Raw genomic sequence first — 21,199 nt, forward strand, 5'->3', positions numbered from 1 at the left:
AAATAATTCTATTTAAGTTCTAAAAGGGTTAAATAAACCATTAATGATAGTATTTATGGTTCTTGAGTTTGGTAAAGAAAAAAAGTGATAACGTATGTGAAAATTATTGATCTTAATGGCTACTTGCTTTCCAATACTGGATATGAAACATGTTGGAAGCTGTGTAATAGCAATGTGTTACTGTTTAGTCACCTCTATACCTACACTCTGTATGACTGCCAGATACTCATTTAATTTCCAGGTTTGGGGAAACCCATGTAGTTGGTTCATGAACATAGTAGTTAATACTTGTAACTAAAGTTAGAGGTTAGGCCTTTGGGATAAAGCGTCAAATAGCAGAAAATCTGACCCGAAGAGCATGAAGAAAGCTATCCATCCTAGTGTAGTTTAAGGGCTACTGCACTGAGACCTTGCACAGAGGCCAAAGATGTTAGATGCTATGGTCTAGAACTAGAGATGAGTTTAAGTGTAATCCAAAGCAAGCTCAGGCGGTTCATTGTTGATTCTGGCCAATTCCTTGGGTGGAACTAAATATTTTATGTTACCCTGACTATAAATGTTTGTGTAGGTTCTTAACCACATGTGCTTCCATCTTAACATTTCATTTGCCTTAAAGGTATTGAAGTCCTACAGTCTAACTTGTATACAGGTCATAAGGAAATGAAAATATTTCTATTTCTTCAACTTCTGAGTAATTAGACCAATCACTCAGTAGTTAAGATAATATGAAATGGTTGATTTCTGTATGTTCTAATAAAAAGTTGTGTTCATTTTTCAATTAACTTTAGGTCTTCAGTACATATGTACACAATATATATAATATATATCACATTTAAATAATATATTAATATATTGTTATAATTATATAAAATATATAGTAATATACTGAAGACCTAATTAATAGTTAATTAAAAAATGAGCACAACAAATATACATATATATATTTAAATACACATATGTATATATGACAGAACAGATAGCAACTGTAAGAATTGCCTGATCTTAAAAAATATGGAGGAAGACAAGCTAAATTCAATGAAGTTTGGGTAAGTTAACAGTCTAAAGCTTGAGATTTCCATTTTTTTTTTTTAATATTCTTTGGGGAATTGAACTTAATTATGTTTCATTTTAAACTATTGTTTTTGTATTATTTTTTATATCCTGAAACAACTGCTTAGATCAGAAATGGCATACCTCCTGCTGAATTCCTCTTGCCCAAATGAAAACTTGAGATACCAATGAATGTATTTTTCAGTAGCACTTTTTAAGAGCTAATAAGTAGATCAGAACCTTCCTGGAAAACAAAGAAAAGTTGTTTTTCTAGGTAGACGGAGGAGCTGACAAGGCTATCTTCAATTCCTTTCTTTCTTCAGAGGGATGTATTCTGTGCAAAGAGACTTCATATTTTAGTGTTAAATTCAGAGATCTGCCTGCCTCTCCTCCCTGATTGCTGGGATTAGTGAGTTTGAGGCCACCTTGGTCTACAAAGTGAGTCCAAGTCAACCAAGGCTATACAGAGAAACCATGTCTCCAAAAAAGGCCCTCCCTTCCCCCCAAAAGAAAATCCACTGCCCTTCCTAGTGGTGGTGACACACGGATTTAATTTCAGTAGGGAGGTAGGGGCAGGTGGATCCCTGAATTCGAGGTCTACAAAGTGTTGAGTTCCAGGACAGACAGGGCTACACAGAGAAACCTCGTCTTCTGAGGGTGGGGGAGATTACTAATCACTACCAACACCATTACATTATTATTACTGCTATGCAAAGGTCTTATGCTATGATCTTTGGCACATTTTATGAATACACATTGGTACATTTAATGTGTGGCAACTCCTTTCGTGTTTCAAAGGAAGTATTTTTATCCTTGCTTGGAGTCTATTACTATTCCTAAAACTAAAGATCAGAGTATTCAGTTCTATGAGGAAGGTGATTTCCTAAGCAGATTTTACTCAACTGTTGTAACGTAGTCTTCGAGAACGGCAACAAGCTGGGAGTAAGAAAGTAACTTTTCACTGTTCCATCCCCAGGACTGGGAGGTGGGGGGAGAAGGGGGACACAGAGACAGGCAGCAAGCCTAAACCAGAATTGCAATTGTTTTATTTTGTCTGGGATCACAGTCTAAAGGATCCCATAACTTTCCATTCAGTGGTAGGGTTTTATGACATTATAGATCTAAAGTGTGTGGTACAGAGTGTTTTAAAAAGGCAAAATTAAAATCCCTTTTATGATAATGTCTCTTACAGCACTTAAATTTAAGAAATGGGTTCGAATAAACTATATTTATTGTTTTTGCAGTGTCTAGAAGGTTACGACTTACTAGGCAGGTATTCGATAAATACCGGTCGAATTAACCGCCTTCATCCACATTCCTTCTGAATTCTAGACGCAGCCGGGTCTTTACTCCATAGAAAGCAATGGAGCTGGAACCATAAATCCCTTAAAAGGTCAGGACCAGTTACCAAGGCTGAGCTAACCTCATGGGCAGTGCCACACAGGCTGAAAGCCATGAAGGAAGAGGGATCAACACAGGCTCAAGAGGCAGAAGAAAACAAAACAACAACAAGCCAGCCTAAGAGGAAAGACATTTCTGCAGTGGGTGTTAGCAGGAAGCCACCGCAGTCAGCGTAGGTCATGCCCTGTCAGTATAGGATCACCTCGGTCACTGCCACCAGGGCCCGCAGAAACCCCAATTTGAAACACTCTCGTCCGGACTGCGCCGCCCGGCTTCGCCCGGGAGAGCACCCACAAGCACCTAAGGCTCGACCCGTGTCCACTCCATTCAAATCACGCAGCCAATAGGAAAACCCTCCGCCCTGGGCAGACGCCTCGCGCGGCCCGGACGAGGCCCGGAGACAGGTCAAGCCTGGTACCGCCTCGCCGCCCGACCGGCAAGCCTGCGGAGCCCCGGGTCCCGCCGGACGACCTTCCTCCCCGGCCTCCTCCCCGCCAGGAGCGGCCCAGCCCCCGCAGACAGAGCCACACCCGCTTCCCTCCGGTGGCGCCCCCGCCGCCGCACTCGGCGGCCGTTCTCTTCCTGGGCCGGGCCGGGCCGAGGCGGGAGCGCGCATGCGCACTGGCCGCGGGGCGCCTCCCCAGGCCGCGATCTCGCGAAGTTACGCTCGCCCGGGCCGCGGCTGACGGGCGGCCGCGCCGGGGGCGGGAGGGCGTCTGTGGTAGGAAGAGAGGTCCGCTGTTGCCGGGCTCGCCCCAGTGCTCTGTGGGATACTGGAAGTCTCGAGCGTCTCCTCCCCGGCTCGCCGCTCCGCTCCGGCCCCCGGCTTTCGCAGACACGGTCGCACACCCCCCGCGTCCCCTCGCCTTCGCTCGCCGCCGCCCCCTTCCCCCAGCTCGCGATAAGAAGAGCCGGCGGCAGGAGAGGGGATGAAGATGGCGGACGCGAAGCAGAAGCGGAACGAGCAGCTGAAGCGCTGGATCGGCTCGGAGACGGACCTCGAGCCGCCCGTGGTGAAGCGCCAGAAGACCAAGGTGAAGTTCGACGATGGCGCTGTCTTCCTGGCCGCCTGCTCCAGCGGCGACACGGACGAGGTCCTCAAGCTGCTGCACCGTGGAGCCGACATCAATTACGCCAATGTGGACGGGCTCACCGCCCTGCACCAGGTCTGTGTGCCCGCCGCCCTCGCTCCGACCCCGCAGGGCCCGCGTCGTGCTCGCGCCCCGGGCCTCCCCGGGCGACTCCCTGCTGCGGGTGAGGGGGCGGCTCCGTCCGGGGAGGCTGGGCGCGGGGCTCCAGGGCCCCCTTCGGAGCCGCTGCCTGTGCAGTTTGCGGGCCGATTTCCCGGGCGCGAGGCAGAATGGCCTGTGGTCTTGTTGGGGCCCCAGGGCCATTTGTGGATGTGTGTCTGGTACTCTGGGTCGAGACGAGCAGGCGTGTAATGGGCTGTGTTGAGGCCGGGTGTCAGTGATAAACTGTGGAGGTGGGGGGGGGGGGAGGTTTGTTGAAATCCACTAAACGAGGGAGCGGTGGGGACTCTTGGGGCAGATGGACCCCTTGGGCCTGTAGGTGGACGTTGGTTTTGGTGTACTTCTTAAGACTTGATTACAAATGATGATGATAATAATAGTAATCAAGAGCTCTAAGCCGGGTGCCCTGAGCGAACGATTTCCTGTTTTCTCCTTTATTACTCTTGGTCACTGGGGAGGGGGAAAACGGGGTGTAATTAGCTAATCTGCAGTGGCTGAAGGGGAGGGGATGGTAGTGTACCGGATAAGGAAGCCTTCCCAGTGGGTTTGCCCACCTCTTAACTAGAGTCTATAGATTCCTGTACTCGAAGAGTTTGTCGCAGTGTCATAGATCCCTGAGCCATGGCTCCAGAGTGTGCACTGGGGCTAGAAAGAGGAGAATAAACACTGTGCACTCCCCAAAGACAGTTGCCAAACTTTGATTTTTCTTTTGGGGTGAGGGGGGATAAAAGAAAGCTAATCACAACCTTTTCTCAAAATGGGTGCTTTGTGCATGTTAAAGTTTTATAGTAGTCCGATTGGGATCTCTCAATGTTAGCCAAATAAGGAGAAACTATTGGCAATCCAGAGATAATGTTGCTTTGCCTTTAACAAGCCAAAAGCAACAAAACTCTTAGAGTTCTGCTTGAAAAGCAAGTTTTAAGTGCTGGTAATAGGTGCCGTGACATAGATTCTGTCTATTTTCATATTAAGCAACTTAATTACTAGAAAACTTAGAATGAAAAATACTTTTCTGGTTGTGTTTTCTCATCTTGGTTGTGTGAAAGATCATAGTATTTTTTTAAAAAATAATACCGTGGTTAAAAACTCGTTTGAGAGGTTGAAACTTAAGGCTTCACACTTTATATATAAACTTTATATTTTGTGACTGTTAACTTTATATATTTTCAAAAGACACAGTACGGAAGTATTTCCCTTTTATTGCTTCCTGCTTTAATAAGTGATGACCATTTAAAGTTTTATTTAATCAAATTTGCTTATCGAACTTGTTGTAGCCTTTGTTTACAAAGTTGACTGGAAGGACTGAAATGACCGACAATTTGCAGGACAGATCTGGAATTTGGAATGGCACCCAGTGAAAATATATCATGGTTCTCTAATGTAGTGCAAACTTCATATGCCTAAAGCATGGTTTGGAGAAGGAAAGCAACTTTGGCATTAAGATTAATGTAATTATACAAAATGAAAAAAAAAAACCTTCAAGTTTTCTTTCAAGTGTCCTTGGCAAATTTTAGTGTGAAAGTGGCTCTGAAACACACTTACTGTATGTCAGAATAATTGGTTAATGGTTCGAATCAGTGTGTTTTCTAACACTGCTAAGTAGAAACTAAAGTTGCTTCTGTGTGAAGAATTGTATTAGCTTGGAGGAAGAGGACAGTGTCTAATTTTTTTTTTTTTTTAATAAAATCGCAGTGCTGGTTTAGATAGTAGAAAACACGAAATTGGCTTTTGAAGACTTGTGTTTCTCAGTTTCACTTATTTAAAGACTTACTGATATATTCTTGATTAATTGAATTAGGTAGTTTTGTGAATGTTGGTATCGTCTTTATTATTGAGTATTTTGTTTGAGCTGACAAGCACGTAAGAAAACGTTTCTAAGTTTGTCCGATTTGTATAAAGCCTTTTTATTTGCAGTTGGATAGAGCCTTTTTCTGATTTGTCTGCATATTCCTTAAATCAGTGAAGCCAGCATCTTAAAGAGGTCTAGAGAAATGGCTCAGCAGCTAAGAGCAGTCAGTAGCTGTTCTAGAGGACCTGAGTTCAATTCCCAGCACCCACAATGGCAGTTCATAACTGTCTGTAACTCCAGTTGCACCCTCTTCTGGACATACATGCAGACAAAATACCAATGCACATAAATACATCATAAAAAAAGATGAACCACTGAAATGTTTATTGTGTTTTCTCTATTGTACTTAATTATCTTGTACTTGTTTTCCAATATAACTGTGAAGACAAGGACTTCATTTTGGGCAAATTTGGGACACCAGTTAGTGAGAGGTGAGAAATAGAACTCATCCTCCTCTTCATGGGACTTTAAGGTTTTGAGAAATCTCATGTATGACATTTATCTTCATTAGCTAACTGTGAAATGACATACTGATTTAGTGACTAGTTCTTGTATATTTTAATACTCTGAAAAGATCATAAAATAAATCTAAAATGATTTACCAATGTAATTTTTCTTTAGTCTCTTTGCACATTCACTCCTTTTTAGTCTGGATGAAGTAGCCTAAGTTTTGTTAACAGGAGAAAAGCTTTGGCTACTTCACAATGCACAGATTCACCCCACTCTTTTCCTTGAATTCATTGAGCTCTCACTGAAAGCTATGGAAACTCAGCTACTGCTCTTCATCTCTTTGGCATAGAAATGCCATCCAAAAGGAGAGAAAGCAAATTTCTCTCTTGATCTTTGAAGTACTCTTCCTCCTCTTTCAAGTGTAGGTAGGATGCTGCTCTTGTTTTTCTAAACCTGAGATCTAGAGAACAGTTCCAGTTTTGTTAGTTGGCAATTTCACCTGCAGAGTTTTATTTATAACGTGATTATATCAGTGTGCTTTGTAAACATTTTTAAGATCTATTGGGTTATGGATAGAATGCCTTTGGCAGGTCCTTACGAGTGTGCCTAAAATGATAAGAGTGATGATTTGGAGTTTAGCTTCTTTATTTTAACCTTAAAAATCTTAACTTTTTCCTCTGTGCCAGTGGTTTTCAAGTCCTGTTTCCAGTTCCTGTTCTTCTGCAGCACCCAACTTACTGATATAATGAAATATATGTTGTAATTTTTAACTAAAAATAGGTATCATTAAGTAATCATGTATATTCAGAGCTGTTTCCTTAGCCATAGGTTGACAGCTACTTTGTTTTCACAAAATATTTCTTGAATGGATTTTTACTGTTCAGAGGTTTGGTGTTTGTGTTCTTTGTTTTTTTTTTTTTTTTTTTTTTTTGTAATTATACTTGAGTTTTATAATCTCTTATCACTGTATTTTTTCAGCTATTTTTTCATGTCTTGAGATTGTATAGAATCCTTTTTACACAATCTGAATATTCAGCTTTAGTGTCAAATCATCATGAATTTCAGCATTGAATTAAGACTAAACCATTGTTCCTCACTACGCTCCATCTTTTCATTGACACCTCTGTTTCTGTTAATGTCATAATCAATCAATCTCAAGATAAATTTAAACATTTTAGTTATAATTTACTCATTCTTTCTGTGTATATGTGTCCACCCAATCATCTGTCTTTCCTTCAGAATTAATTTTGTATTAATTCTTTTTTTCCTAGTTTGATTATCAACCTGTTCCATGCATTTATTTTTCTTCTTATCTTTATATGTGCATGTATGTATGTGTGTATGTATGTATGTTTCCGTATAGGATGCATACAGATTTCAGAAAGTCTAACAATCCTGTGTTGTGCCTATCCTTTTAATGTAGGTTTAAAACTTACTCACTTATGTTTCGTAGCTGTGGAATTGGTGGACCTACTTTCATTAAAACTAGATCTTTTTTATTTCTGTGCTTATCTGTCATCTTTTTCTCCACTAGAATATCCTTCCTTTCTTTACCAGCCAGAATTATCAAGGTTCCATCCAACTGCCAACTGCTTGGAACTTAAGACAGCTGTGGTAGCCGAGACACATGTCTCTGGAGTACTCACTGCACACATGCCTGGTCCATCTTTGTGAGACAAACACTTCTCGCTGAATCATATGTGGAAGTTCATTTTCCCAGACTTAGAAGACTCAGAACCCATTCTTCCAGATCTTTGTGTTTCCATGTTGGCTGACTCAATATTTTTATTGAACTATTTTGTTTCCTTTTATAAATAAGTTTTATGGCTATTTGTATACTGTGAGATATATATTTGAAGCCTGCCTGTCCAGATTTTTAGACTATTGGTCCAATATTTATAGAACTTGTGTTTTTATGAAATAAGTGAAAAACTTGGAAATGAATGTTTGGTATATTCCTTTTAATTGGGACACTTTTTAGTGTCACACTCCTCTATTAGTAAGTCTTCAAACAGCCTCAGTTTTCGTTAGGTAGTAGAAAATATATTCGGTTAACAACTTCATAAGAACCTGAGGTAGACTGTATAGTAAAATCCAAGGTTAAGCTGTTTATGTTCTTTTGTAATTTTACAGTAATACCCCTCTTTGTTTTCCAGCTAGACAGATCAGCAATCTGTTCTAAAATGAATACATTTACGGTTTTGTAACCTTTGCGTCTTATTTTTGTCATGGAATGTTAAAGTTTTGGAAACACCTATTGGATCTGTTATAAGAAAGTATTAAAATTGGTGTTAAAAATGAACGTGAAGTTATTTTTCTGTGTACCTCCCTTTAGGAAAGTTGTGGCTCGTAAAACTTTTTATTAAAATTATCCAGAATCCATTTTTAAATTTATTAAACAAATCTCCAAGCCCAAACTGGTCCCTACTTCCACAAGTAAATGGGCAATCTAGCCATATATGGGGTGTGCTGGCACAGCAGCGCCTTCACTGCTGCTGCTAGAATGCCTTCTCTGCAGTTGCTGGCTTTGTGCTTCCTGGCAACAGTTTTGTGGTCTGACTTTGAAGTGTCATAACCAAGACTATCTTTCATGAGCTTTAGCTTCAGTGTGATTTCAGGCTGTGACTGAGCAGTTTCTGGTTAGCCAGGTAGAAGCACTGGGTAGACCAGAGGAAACTTTCACCATCCCTCCCTTACCATGTTTTCCATGTTCTATTCAGTAAGAGAAACACATTTCAAAATCTAAATGATCTTGAAGAAACGGCTTTTGGAAACCTTTTACTAGATGTAAGGACCAAGCATTATTTTCTCACTACTATAATGTGCTGTTTCCTGACACATCCTAAAGGTGCCGCTTTCATTGCTTTTGTGGTCTTTTTAAACATCATAGCTGTTTCTTCTTACACCTTCTTTTTGCAAGTTTATCAGTTGCCATAAACACAGAAGAGATAGGATGTTCACATGTTGATTACTCGTCACATGGTTGATAGACCTCTAACAGTTCCTTTAAGTTGGATGTGCAGCAGCCGTGACTTACAGGGCTCTATTGAAAAGCAGTGCTTCAGAAACAGCATCATCTTTAATTCTCACAGCTCCCTTCCTTTGCTTAAGATTGTCAACACAGTGAATGACAGAACTGTAAAGCAGGGCTGTGTCTAGAGCCTCAGCTTTATTCTAGATGCCATTTTTTTTCCTTTTTAAAAAATCCATCCATCCATCCATTCATTCATTCATTCATTCATTCATTTTGAGTCAGGGTCTCTTCCTATGTAGTCCCATCTGTCCTGGAGCTTGCTATGTAGATAAGGCAGGCCTCAAACTCACCTCTGCCTCCTGAGTGCTGGGGTTAAAGGTATGGCACTGTGGCTGGTGTCCTATTTTAAGTCTGAAGAAGAAAACATTTTTAAATATTTCGGTGATGTATTGATGATTAGTTTTTGATGTTTTTTTTTTCCTATAAATCAGCTAAATGGAAAAAATGTGCAGGTATTTTTTTTCTTAATCTATTTTTGTTTTAACTGACACTTGATATCTTTTGATGGTAGTTAAAATGCAATAGTAATATATATATTTATCAACATAGAATTCAAAATGGCCCTAAATTTTAGGTCTTGTCAAGATTGTTCTGCCGACCATTAAATAAAAAATACTTGATCGTAATATTTTTTTTAATTTCAAAAGGAAATTACTACAAAAGTACTTTTATTTCGGGATATAGAATTTAGGTTTTTTCATTTGTCTGCTAATGACAGTTTATATTACTATGCTTGCTATATGTTTACCTACAGTGATTTTTATACCTAAGTGTGTGCATTCTGTTCTTGGAGATAAACTATAGGGAATTCATATCTGAGATACTAAAAACAATCTTAGCTGGGCCTGGTGATGCAGGCCTTTAATCCTAGCACTCTGGGAGGCAGAGGTAGGCAGATCTCTGAGTTTCATGATGGCCAGGGCTACTTGGTGAGGTCCTGTATCAAAAGAAAAAGTAATCTCAAGTTGTCATCACTATGCAGCATGATTACTTCAATTTACTTTGTGTATAGTGACCATTGATATTTGCAATCAGGACACAAGATATCATACAACATGCTATAATAGTGTTTTCTAAAGTGGCTTCTGATAATTGAAAGTTGCTGACAGGAAAAAGTTCCATATTTATATGCTCCCATAAGTCTTTGTGCATGTTGTTATTCTCTGGAATGTATTTCCCAGCTTTCAAGTTGTTAATCATTCTTGAGTATAGTTGGGAGCCTCCTATTGATAAAAATATCAATATATATTCCATGAATTATTTACAAAGTGTCACCGAGTTAGTTTGGGTCTTAATTTGAAAAAGATGAAAGAATTGTTTTCATTTTGATAAAAATGTGAAATGTGATTTATTTATTGCTTGTTATTGATTCTTTGAATTTTATTTACATGAACATATTTATTTCAGTCACTAAAAAAACAAATCTTTTTTTGTTTTGTTCCATCAGAAAATTTAAAACAAGTAGTTTACATTTCATAAAGTAATGAGATACGTTAACAACAGAGGATGTGGTGTCTAAATAAAGGGCAGTTGAGATCTCCCTGTCTATAAAATTATCAAGAAATTGACAACAGGTGTTTTTTGTGCTTTGGTGAAAGTACACCTGTAGGTAAGGATGAACAGAACCCATATGTCACCCGTGGTAGAGTATGGGTGGTGACATTTCTATGTCTTCAGAGTTTAAGCACTGCAACTCTTGGATACATAATAAACAAGAAGGAATTTATCTTAAGGGATTTGGGAGGTTGGTGAAAACCATTGGTTCCATATTTATATGCTCCCATAAGTCTTTGTGCTTGTTGTTATCCTCTGGAATGTATTACCCAGTTTATTTTTATTAAGGCTCTGCTCAAAGCGCAAAGTGTGAGCATTCTTGACCACTGAAGGACACTGTGATTCTTTGCACTTTCTAAACCATGTGCTTAGCATTTATAAGCCATTAATAGAAGTGTATTTTATCTTCAGACAAAAGAAAATTCCTTAACATAGATGTTTTTCTTAATTGATTCTTTCTTTTAACTTTCATTTGTCTGCATTTTATTTCAGTAGGTACACAGTGTCTTAATTAAAAAAAAAACAGATTATTGTAATTTTTAACAGCAGAGATCATAGAAAATGAGCTAAATGTTGTCTGGGAAACAATGACAGCTTTTAGAGAATTAAAATATATCAGAGGCAGTGTGCAGTGGCACATACCTTTAATCCCAGTACTTGGGAGGTAGAGGCAGGTCAGTCTCTGTGAGTTTGAGGCCAGCCTGGTCTATATAGTGAGTTACACGGCAGTGGGAACTTCGGTGTGGGCCACTGTCTCCAAAGTGAGGGAAAGTATCAGAAAATTGCATGTCAACTTACATTTAAGTAGCCATTAAAAAAAAAAAAAAAGGGTATGTACTAAAGGAGCGTCTGTATTTCTGCCACAGGGATTAAAGGTATGTATTCCAGCTGGATCATGCAGCCCTCGGTCTTTGAATGTGATCCCTCACCAGAGTAACTATGATACTGTATTAAAATTCCTGTACAATTAAAAAAATACAGTAAAATACCTCTGTTTTAGATTTACTTTAAAAATGGAATATTTTACTGATTACCAATACAAGTGGAATTTTGCCAAGTTTATGTAATTTAGTTTAAGAATATCTTTAAACAAGTCCTTTGTATTCATTTAGGAAAGGGTTCCTTAGCAGCATAGCAATAAAGGCCATACATACATTGTAGTGATTCTAATTACAGAGTCTTTTCTGAGTCTTTCATTATGTAGTCTCATATGCTAGACTCTTCTGATCGCACTAGTATTTTGGGTGCTTATCTTTTCATTGTTGTGCTGGCTACCTAAAAAGGCAGGCTTCACTTCTGTATTACTGCCCTCAGTGCCTGCTTGACTCAAATGGGTGGAGACATTCCACGTTGTCATGTGTCATATGGGCATTTCTGAAATGACATTCACTAGAAACCATGGAAAGCAAGTGAAAGCATTTCTCAGCTGTCACCTTTTTAGTAATCTATTTAAGTATGTTGTATGTATTGAGAGAGAAAGAGAGTCTGTGGAGAGAGCCTTACTTAATAGAAAGCATTAACTTGAATATACCTCATAGTGGCCAGATTGGTTTGGGGGTTAAAAAGAATTCAAGATTGTGCAAACTGTCACTTTCTGTAGTATTCAATAATGCAGAGGAGATTGGATTTAATGAGGTGTGAGTTGGTGCCTTCTTAAAGTTTGGTGGCCATGTAAGACATATTTTTTCATGAACCGATTATTAAAATGCACAGTATGTATGCATGTGCACATTTATGAATTGTTATGTTGAGATTTTATATATTTTTCTGAATTTTTTGAGATGGAAATACCTTTGCTTTGGAACGTTTGCAGAGCTCTTGGAACATCAGCTCTAGAACATGTTTATGAATATCCTCCGTATTGAAGTATAGTCAGGAAAGTTATGTTTTGAAAATGTTGATCATTTGGAGTTGTATCTGGTGAATAAGATAGATTGCAATAATAATTATGGCACCATTAATCAGTAACTACATATTTTGTACAAAGCTTATTTTTAAAAGTTTATTGCTTGAGAATTTTATACATGCAGATAAGGTGCTTTGATCAAGTACATGGCCTTCATTCTCTTCCTTCCAACTCCCCACCTCCACTGTCACTGCTCTCTCCAAATTTCATGTAATCTGTTTTTTGAGACCCGCCAAGTCTACTTAGTGCTGCCAGTATGTGTATAGATACGGGGCCTTGTCCCTAAAACAAGCCAACCAAAAACTTAGCCTCTCTCTCCTCACGCAGCTATCAGTTGTCAGTAGCTTTTCATCTAGAAGTGGCACTTGGTACCTCCTCCCTCATCCATGAGATTTTGTCTGGCATGATGCTGTGTAGGCTGTGTATATGTAGCCATAGTTTCCATGAGTTCATGTGTGCAACTGTCCTATCACGTCATGAAAATACTGTTTCGCCATAGTTGCCCACTACTTCTGGCTGTTTTCTGAGCCTTGAAAAGAGGGAGTCTTTTCATTATGTAGTCTCATATGCTAGACTCTTCTGATCGCACTAGTATTTTGGGTGCTTATCTTTTCATTACCACAGTAGTCTTACTCCCAGCACGTTGACCAGTTGTAGGTTTCTGTATTGATTGCCATTACTGCAATAAGAAGAGTTGAGAGATACACTAATCTGTTGATAGGAAGAATCAGTACTTGGGGAGCTGTTTGAGTCTGTGTCGATTTAGCAGGATAATATTGAGTTCTTCCCTTGGGCATATGACCTGTCATTTAGCCATGGATTCCTGGCTTTGTCAGTGGTGCCAGGTATGAATTCCGTCTTGTGGAACAGACTACAAAGCTTATTTTTAATTAGAACATAATCATAAAATAGCCCTCTAATATTTTAATTAACTCTTACACTGGGTGTAAATTGTTTCAGAATTTCTTTATAATGAGCCAAATATATATGTTCTAGTTTTTCCATGAAAGAAGTCAGTATTACACCTGACAGTTTTTGTGCATATGTGGTTTGTTCCTAACCAAAGTACCAGGCTTTGGACGTTATATTTTGTTAAAAGGCATGTTGGTTAATCTGTGTAATTTTTCTTAAAATTTTTGAACAGATCAAATGTTCAGCAATTTTTTATTTCTTTCAAAGTACAATGTGCAGTCTAGCATAGCTTCTGTCATTTCCTTTAAAAAAAAGTTTGTTGCAAGTTAATCCCTTCAGCCATCATTTTTTCACACTAAAACATCTAATCTCAGTACATTTATCTTAGACGAAAAGCTATAAGTCATTATTGAGATTTCAGCACCTTCTGTGCTTGATTTGTTTGTTTGCTTTTGAGACAAGGTTTCATGAAGTCCAAGCTGGCCTTAAACTCCTAATCCTCCAGCTTCTGCTTCTATCTCCATTTTATTTTTAACATGGTTTCTATTTGTGCTTATTATATGTGCATATTATAGCGAAAAGAAATGTTTAGGTAGTTAAGCGTTCTATGGTTTAGCTTAGAAAACCATAGGAGGTGGTTGGTGCTAGTCAGCTGTTCAGGATTGAAGCTAGCCCCTTAAAAGTCTAGTATACGCCCTTTAGTACAAGTATGTGGTCATCTGTAAATGGTATCATACTCAATTTTCTGGTATATAACTTACTTTTAAAATTTCACATCTTCTTTGTTAATCAGTGTTGATACACAGTTTGCCTTTAATGGCTATATGGAATTTCACTTTGTGTTTCTGAATTTATTTTTCTAATTTGATGAATATTTAGGTTTTGTTCTACTTTTTCATGATATAGCATGCAAATACGCTATGTTCATCTTAACTATTATATTTGGATTTCTTCTGAAAAATGTAATTTAAAGTCTTATGTTCTGCTCTAAATGTTAGTGTTTTTTACTTGTTCGTGGAAGACATCTTTTAGTTAAGATTCTAGTGTATGAAATTTGGAAAGTTGACCTTAAACAGACAGACTATTGATGACACATCTGTTAAACTTGTGGGATGATATCATCCTCCATAAGTCACCCATAGGAAAATTGTTTTGTTTTTTCATTACTCTATGCAAACGTGTAAAAATCATTGTATTTACTCAGAGAAATAGTTGGAAAAAAAGACAGGATAAAAGTATTCCTCCTCTCCCACCTCATTTCTTTTTCTTTTGGTATGAATGTGTGTGTGTCTGTACGTACGTGTGTGTGTCTGTATGTGTGAATACGTAGAAGACGTAGGACATCTCTGGCTGTAGGTGCTCACCTTCCTCTTGGTTTGAGGCGGAGACTCTTCTTTCAGCTAGCATGTCAGTGAGACTGGTCTGTGAGTTTTCAGGATTCTCTTGTCTCTGCCTGCCAGGTCCTCTTAGGAGCACTGGTATTTCAGAGGCTCATGTTACAAATCTGGCTTTTACATGCATTCTGGGGATTTTATCTCAAAACCTCACATTTGCATGGTAAGTGCTTTAACCCACAGCCACATCCCTGACTCGCTTCTTTTCTTTACGTAGATTTAATTCTAGGGGGCTGTAGAAATGGCTTAGTGGTTGAAAGCACTGACTGTTCTTCCAGAGGACCAGCGTTCAATTCTCAGGACCTCCATGGCAACTCACCGCTGTGTGTAACTCCAGTACCAGAGTTCAGTGCCCTCTTCTGGCTTCTGTGAATCCTAGTAATACATGTGTATAAACATTCATGCAGGCAAAACATCCATACACGTAAAAATTCATAATTAATTTAAAAAGATATTTAATTGTAATGTTTTAGATGTTTGAAACATATGTTATTAAAAATGTCAACACAACCTGCATTTGTATAATGCCATTATTTATTTAAATTAGAGGTTAACTCCTTCATGCATCAGATATTTAGATCATCATGTGTTTGACAGTTTACTATCTCTTGTATAATGTACAGTGTGCTTTTGATTGACATTGTTAACAAATGATAATAGTTCAGTATCTGAAAAGCCACAGGGTTATGTTTTTTTTTTTAAGTAGGATTTAGCCCAGAATACCCCCCAAAAAAATTGAGTGATAGGTAATTTATTAATTTATGTCATAACCACTTTTGAACCTGTTTTCTCTGGTTTGTTCTCAGATCTCTTGTTAATTTTCTTTTTCAACTGCTTTAAAAGAACAAATGCTTCTAAGAGTGTTATGCCTTGATTCATTCATTGCTGTAGCTCCAACTCATTCCAAAAAAAAAAAATCTCCTCTTGTACTTTTTACATTATCTTTTTGTTTGTTTCTTACATTACCATTCTTCAACTACAAACCTAAAATGTCATGGCCATCTTCTGTTTTCTCTTCACCTCTTTCATATAGTCATTCTTCCCCAGTAGGCTTACACCTCAAAAAGTACTTTCAGCTGCATATTATTATTTTTTATTCATCTAACAAATACTAAGAGATAGTCTGTTCCTGTCTTAGTTACGATGTCTATGGCTGTGATAAATATCGTGACCAAAAATAAGGGAGTAGAAGATTTGTTTCACCTTGAGCTTGCAAGGCTGTCACTGAGTAAAGCCAGGCCAGGAACCTGTAAGCAGAAACTGAAGCAGAAGCCATGGAGAAATAAATCCTGCTTTCTGACTTGCTCTGTCTGCCTGCTTTCTTAGGCCATCCAGGACCATCTGCCCAGAGGTGGCACCACCATAGTGGCTTGGGCCCTCCCACATTAATCACTGATTAATAAAATGTACTATGGACTTGCCTACAGGCCAGTCTTATAGAGGTATTTTCTCACTTAAAAGTTCTTCCCTGGTGACTAGCTTGTGTCAAGTTGACATAAACTATAACTAGCACAGTTCCGGACACCATTAAGGACTCAGAGATTTCTACTTTTTAATTTTTTTTTAGTAAAACAGATTCCAAGAGTACTCTCTTCAATAAAGTGAAGTTAAGTTGCTTAGGCTTCAGAGAAGAACACATCAAAAGTGCAGTGGGATACCTATTTCACAGCCTCAAGAATGGTTGTAATCGAGATAGGAACATGTGGACTAGATCTGTGGGAGTTGGAGCCCTCCTACACTGCTGGCAGTAATGTAAAACATGTAGCCACTTTTTAAATTATTAAAATGTTATTTATGTGTGTGTTTGAGAGAGGGGGACAGAGAATGAGAATATGTGAAAAGACTGGAGACTGCATGACGTACAATTTTGAAGAATCAGTTGTCTCTATCTAGTGTGGATTGTGGGAATCAAATTCAAGTTATCAGGCTTGCATGATTTCTCACTGAGCCATCTCAGCAGCCCCACTTTTGAAATAATCTCATTTCTATGCATGGCCTAGATATGTATATGTAGTACAATTCTGTACTAGATATCTATCCTTTGTTTGAAAGTGTGTCCACATAAAAACCTACCTGTTAATCAGCTGATAAACTGATAAAGGGGTTTTGTTTTGTTACTAGACTCAGAAGCCTATTCTTCAGCAATAAAATGAATGGTATACTGGTAAATACTAAAGGTAAATTTCTAAAACTATGCCCAATGAAAGAAACCAGTCACAAAAGACCACATGCTGTAAAGTTTCATTATATGAAATGTCTCCAGTAGCCAGCTCTATTGAGACAGACAGGTCACCGACTGCCAGGTGCTAGACATGTTGAGGAGAATATGGAGTTACTGCTAGAAGGTAAGGTGGGAAGATGCTCTAAGATATGGTGATGACTATTCTGAATACATCAGCTGGGCATGGTGGCTCAAGCATGTAATCCCACAATTCCAGAGCCAGAAGCGAGGCAGAGGCAGAGGCAGAGGCAGGCACAGGTGGATCTCTGAGTTTGAGGCCAGCCTAGTCTACAGAGCTCAGTCCAGCACAGCCAAGGCTGCACAAAGAAACCCTGTCTCAAAAAACAAAACAAACAAGACAGAACTGAATACATCGACTTCCATTTCACTGTACACTTTAGGATTATTGTATGTTAATTGTATCTAAGTAAACAGTTGCGTTTTTAAAGCAAAAATGTTTATTTACTACTAAGCATTGAGGCATCGGAAATCCCAAACCTTAGACTAAACTTGGCATTATTCAGTGTACTGATGATAGCAAACAAGATGGTCAGACAGCATAGTTTACTGTCCGCTGGAGTGTATAGGCAAACATACAGGCAGTCATAAATCTCTCTCCATTATGTGTAATCACCTGTCGTGGTAGTACTACAGTGTTGTGGAAGCATGTGAAGGCATGTCTACACGAGAGTCGGGGCTAGGGGAAGGCTTTCTGTTTGAGTTGCTGATTGGCAACTGATTGGCAGGTTGTGAATAAGAAAGGTGTTTGGGGGGCTACTTCAGAGAGAGAAAATAGCATATGCAGAGACTTCTATTTTTATCAATGACACAATCAAATTTTCTCTTGTAGAAAAAGAAAACAAAACAGCCTTTGCTGCAGTGTGGACAGTCACTGAGAACATAATAAGGCTGGAAGCTGGGGAAGACTTCCGAAGCTGAGTAGTCTGCGAGAACTGACTAGCTTGAGTTGGGTTAGAAAATAGAGTAGCTAAAGATACAGTTAAGACAAGCAGTTGGTAGGCACTAAATAAAAGTAGTAGATTGACTTGAGAGAGTAAAAGTCAAAGCCTTGTATAACCTAGATTCTGATTTGGTTTACAGTGTAAATGAAGCCTCTATACCGTGTGCATGTTGCTTAGCCAAGAGGAATGTGAAAGACTAACTGATGAAGGCAGACAAGAAATTATAGTTGACCATGAAAGGTGTTTGAAAGGATATGTGGGTGTTGTGCTAGTACAGATGAGCATTATTTATGTTCTTAACTATACGTCATATGTTGAATGGGGGGGGGATTAAACTTAGTTTGTTCTGAGGTGTTTTCTGTGTGCTGAAAATTTGATGACCAAATAAAACAATGTATGAAGTTATTGGAAAACCACAGGAATTCATATTCTTAAATATTCTCTCTGTGTGTGTCTCTGTCTTTGTCTCTGTCTGTCTCACACACACACTCAAATTTTCTTGTACATTGTAGTTTTAGGATATCTTATGACTGGTGAGGTGTTGGGAGCAGGTGTTTCGTGGGAAGAATGGGGGATGATTGTCGTTACTCCCGGACTTCGTCAGCTGAGATGATAACAAGCTGAGAAAGGAAGCTCGAGGTCAAGGGGAGGCCAGAGGTCAGCTGCTGAGAGCACCTTAGGTTTTCCTAAGAATCATACAGTTAGCAATTTCTCCAACCGGGTGCAATATCCCTCAGCTCCTAAATGTACCCGTAGTGTTTTCAGGAAAAAAGAAAATACTTCTTATAGGAAAAAAAATAGCTGGCTAGGTTTTTCTTACTGTAATATGTCATTATGATTTTGTTCAAAATACTACTGGACATGCTTTGGTGATTTCTGAGGTTTTTCTTTTGACATTTAAATTTTTTGTTATGGTTGTACAGTTAATGAGGAACTCTGCTCTTGTACAGAAGCTTGCGAACTGTTCTGACCTGGAGCAAGCTTAGCCATCTTGTCTCAGCTTAAAAGAACCAGGAAGTAGTTATCATATATTGAATTCTAATGTGCCTTTTTCTCTTTTCTAACTACCTTTGACCTTTAATCTTAGTTGGGAATTGTGTGTATGTTTTTTTTGTGTGTGAAGTGAGCAGGTGACATGTAAATTACCCTTTCTAAAAACACTTTAATGTAAAAAGGCTATTTGAAAGACAATGTGTGTTATACCAAATGGAGGCAAAGTATTTGTGTAGGACAAAATGTAGAAATTACTTTCGCTGTTAACAATGACTAAAATAGACATTTTTTAATCATTCCGTCTTTGAAAGTTTTATAAGCAAAATATAAAAAATTCTTCTGTTCAGACAAGGGAAAACACCTGTCTACTACTGGTAATATTTTAAGGATTAAATATAACTACTTGGACATAGTTGATGAGTATCAGTTTATTAGTTGATTAAGGGTTGGTGTTGATGGTTTTGTGCTCATTTCTGAGTTATGCTGTCTTTTCACACTTCTCTTTCATGAGGAAAGGATTGGCAACATGATAGACATGTCAGGAGAGCTTTTAAGTGTTTGTTTGTTTGTTTGTTTGTTTGTTTTTTTAAGGTAGCATTAGGTATATTTTGTAGCCATTTATAGGTGGATGCAGATAATTCAGAGACAAGTTGATTACTAAAAGGCAAATGATTTTCAGGGGATACTAGATTTGAAAAGACTTCACAGTTTTTGCTAATTCCAGCAGAAGAGATATAAACAAAAGTAAAAAGTCCATAAGGCAGTTTTTATACAGTGAGTTCTTTTGCTTTGTAAACTATGCGTATAAAAAGCATTTGGTGGTGAATATCCATTTTAAGAATTAATTAGAAAAATGGCCACAAGTCTACATTATTAGAGATGGTAAAGCTTAGAGTGATGTGGATTGTTGGAAAGTATTTTTGACACTGCTGAAAGAAAGTTCTTGTTGAATTCAGGATCCTCAGAGCCTATGTATAAGGCTGTCTGTGGCAGCATGTGTGAGCAGCCTAGCACAGGGAGGCTGAGACAAGAGGACCCTGGAGTTACTAGCCAGCCCATCCATCCACTCCTATAAGCTCCAGGTTCCAAGATCTCAAAAATAAGGTGCAGAGCTATTGAACTACAAAGAAGACACTATCAACCTCTCGCCTCCACACAATACAGATGTGTGCACAACACATGAATATGTATACACCACACACAAGTGAAAGAATAATGTTGAAACTTAGAAATTAGAAGAGGTTTATAAGACCTTTTACCCCTTCAGTGAGGGATCAAGCAGTTAATGGTTGATGGGAGAAGGGCTGCTATTTTCTTCTGTACTGTAGGTCCTAATGGATTGCCTGTGCTCTTGTTGATAATCCCTATCTATCTTGCAAGCCGCCACTAATTAAACTCAATGGGTCACACTCAAAAAAGAAATTAAAATGGGATGGAGGACTACAGGGAAGGATTTCAGTAAGAAGAGAGAGTGATAGAGGGTAAAAAAAAAAAGTGAAATTCATTACGTATATCCATAAAATTGCCAAATAATTTTAAAAAGTTATAAATTAGAACAAGAATAGGGAGTTTGCAATAGGATGGGATTTACACGTACATTTTATATGTGTATTTATTTTAGATGAGTGGTAAATTTCTAATATACATTGTGTGACAGGTAATTTTGGAAAAAATTGTATTACTAAATACCCATTTGAGGTTTTTTAAAAACAAATTTTGTTGACCTTTTCAAAAGGGTTTTTATATTACACTTTCTGTGTTTATGTATGGCACGTGTGTGTGTGTGTGTTTATGCCACTGTGCAAATTTGGAGGCTAGAGAACAGCTTGTGGGAGTTTGTTTCCCTTTTTCCATTGTGTGGGTTCCAAGGGTCTGAGTTCCAGTCTAGTGGCCAGTGACTGCCTTTTTCCTTTTTTTGACAAGAGTCATAAATCAAATGAGAGAAATAGTGCCAACTAAGTATGATTTAATATCGAGTATAGGACTTGGGTAAATAAGATGAAAGATGATGGTATTTATGTAAAATTACATTTCATAGTTGCCAGATGTAGATTAAAATCGTCATCATTGACAAACATGAGAAGGAAATGTGTGCAGAGACAGAGGTTAACATTGGTTGCCTTTCCTTTATTGCTTTCCATCTTAATTTTTGCGACAGTCTCTCTCTAAACCCAGCACTCACTGCTTAACGAAACTAGATAACCAGTGAGCCCTGAGTAACCC

General features: G+C 38.5%; 1 protein-coding gene across 4 annotated transcripts in view; it reads left to right on the forward strand.

Annotated features, from left to right (window-relative positions):
• The first annotated feature begins 3,103 nt into the window (after positions 1-3,103).
• Positions 3,104-21,199, forward strand: part of Ppp1r12a (protein phosphatase 1 regulatory subunit 12A) — a 114,806-nt gene continuing 96,710 nt past the window's right edge. For 3 of the 4 annotated variants that reach the window (XM_021652989.2, XM_021652987.2, XM_021652988.2), the window contains exon 1: positions 3,104-3,617. In XM_021652989.2, coding sequence (XP_021508664.1) covers positions 3,381-3,617 — 237 coding nt within the window. In that variant the 5' untranslated portion in view covers positions 3,104-3,380. The remainder of the gene's footprint in view (positions 3,618-21,199) is intronic. The other variant, XM_021652986.2, reaches the window with a different exon arrangement.

This window comes from Meriones unguiculatus, chromosome 2, assembly GCF_030254825.1.
Source record: "Meriones unguiculatus strain TT.TT164.6M chromosome 2, Bangor_MerUng_6.1, whole genome shotgun sequence".
NCBI classification, from domain to species: Eukaryota; Metazoa; Chordata; class Mammalia; order Rodentia; family Muridae; genus Meriones; species Meriones unguiculatus.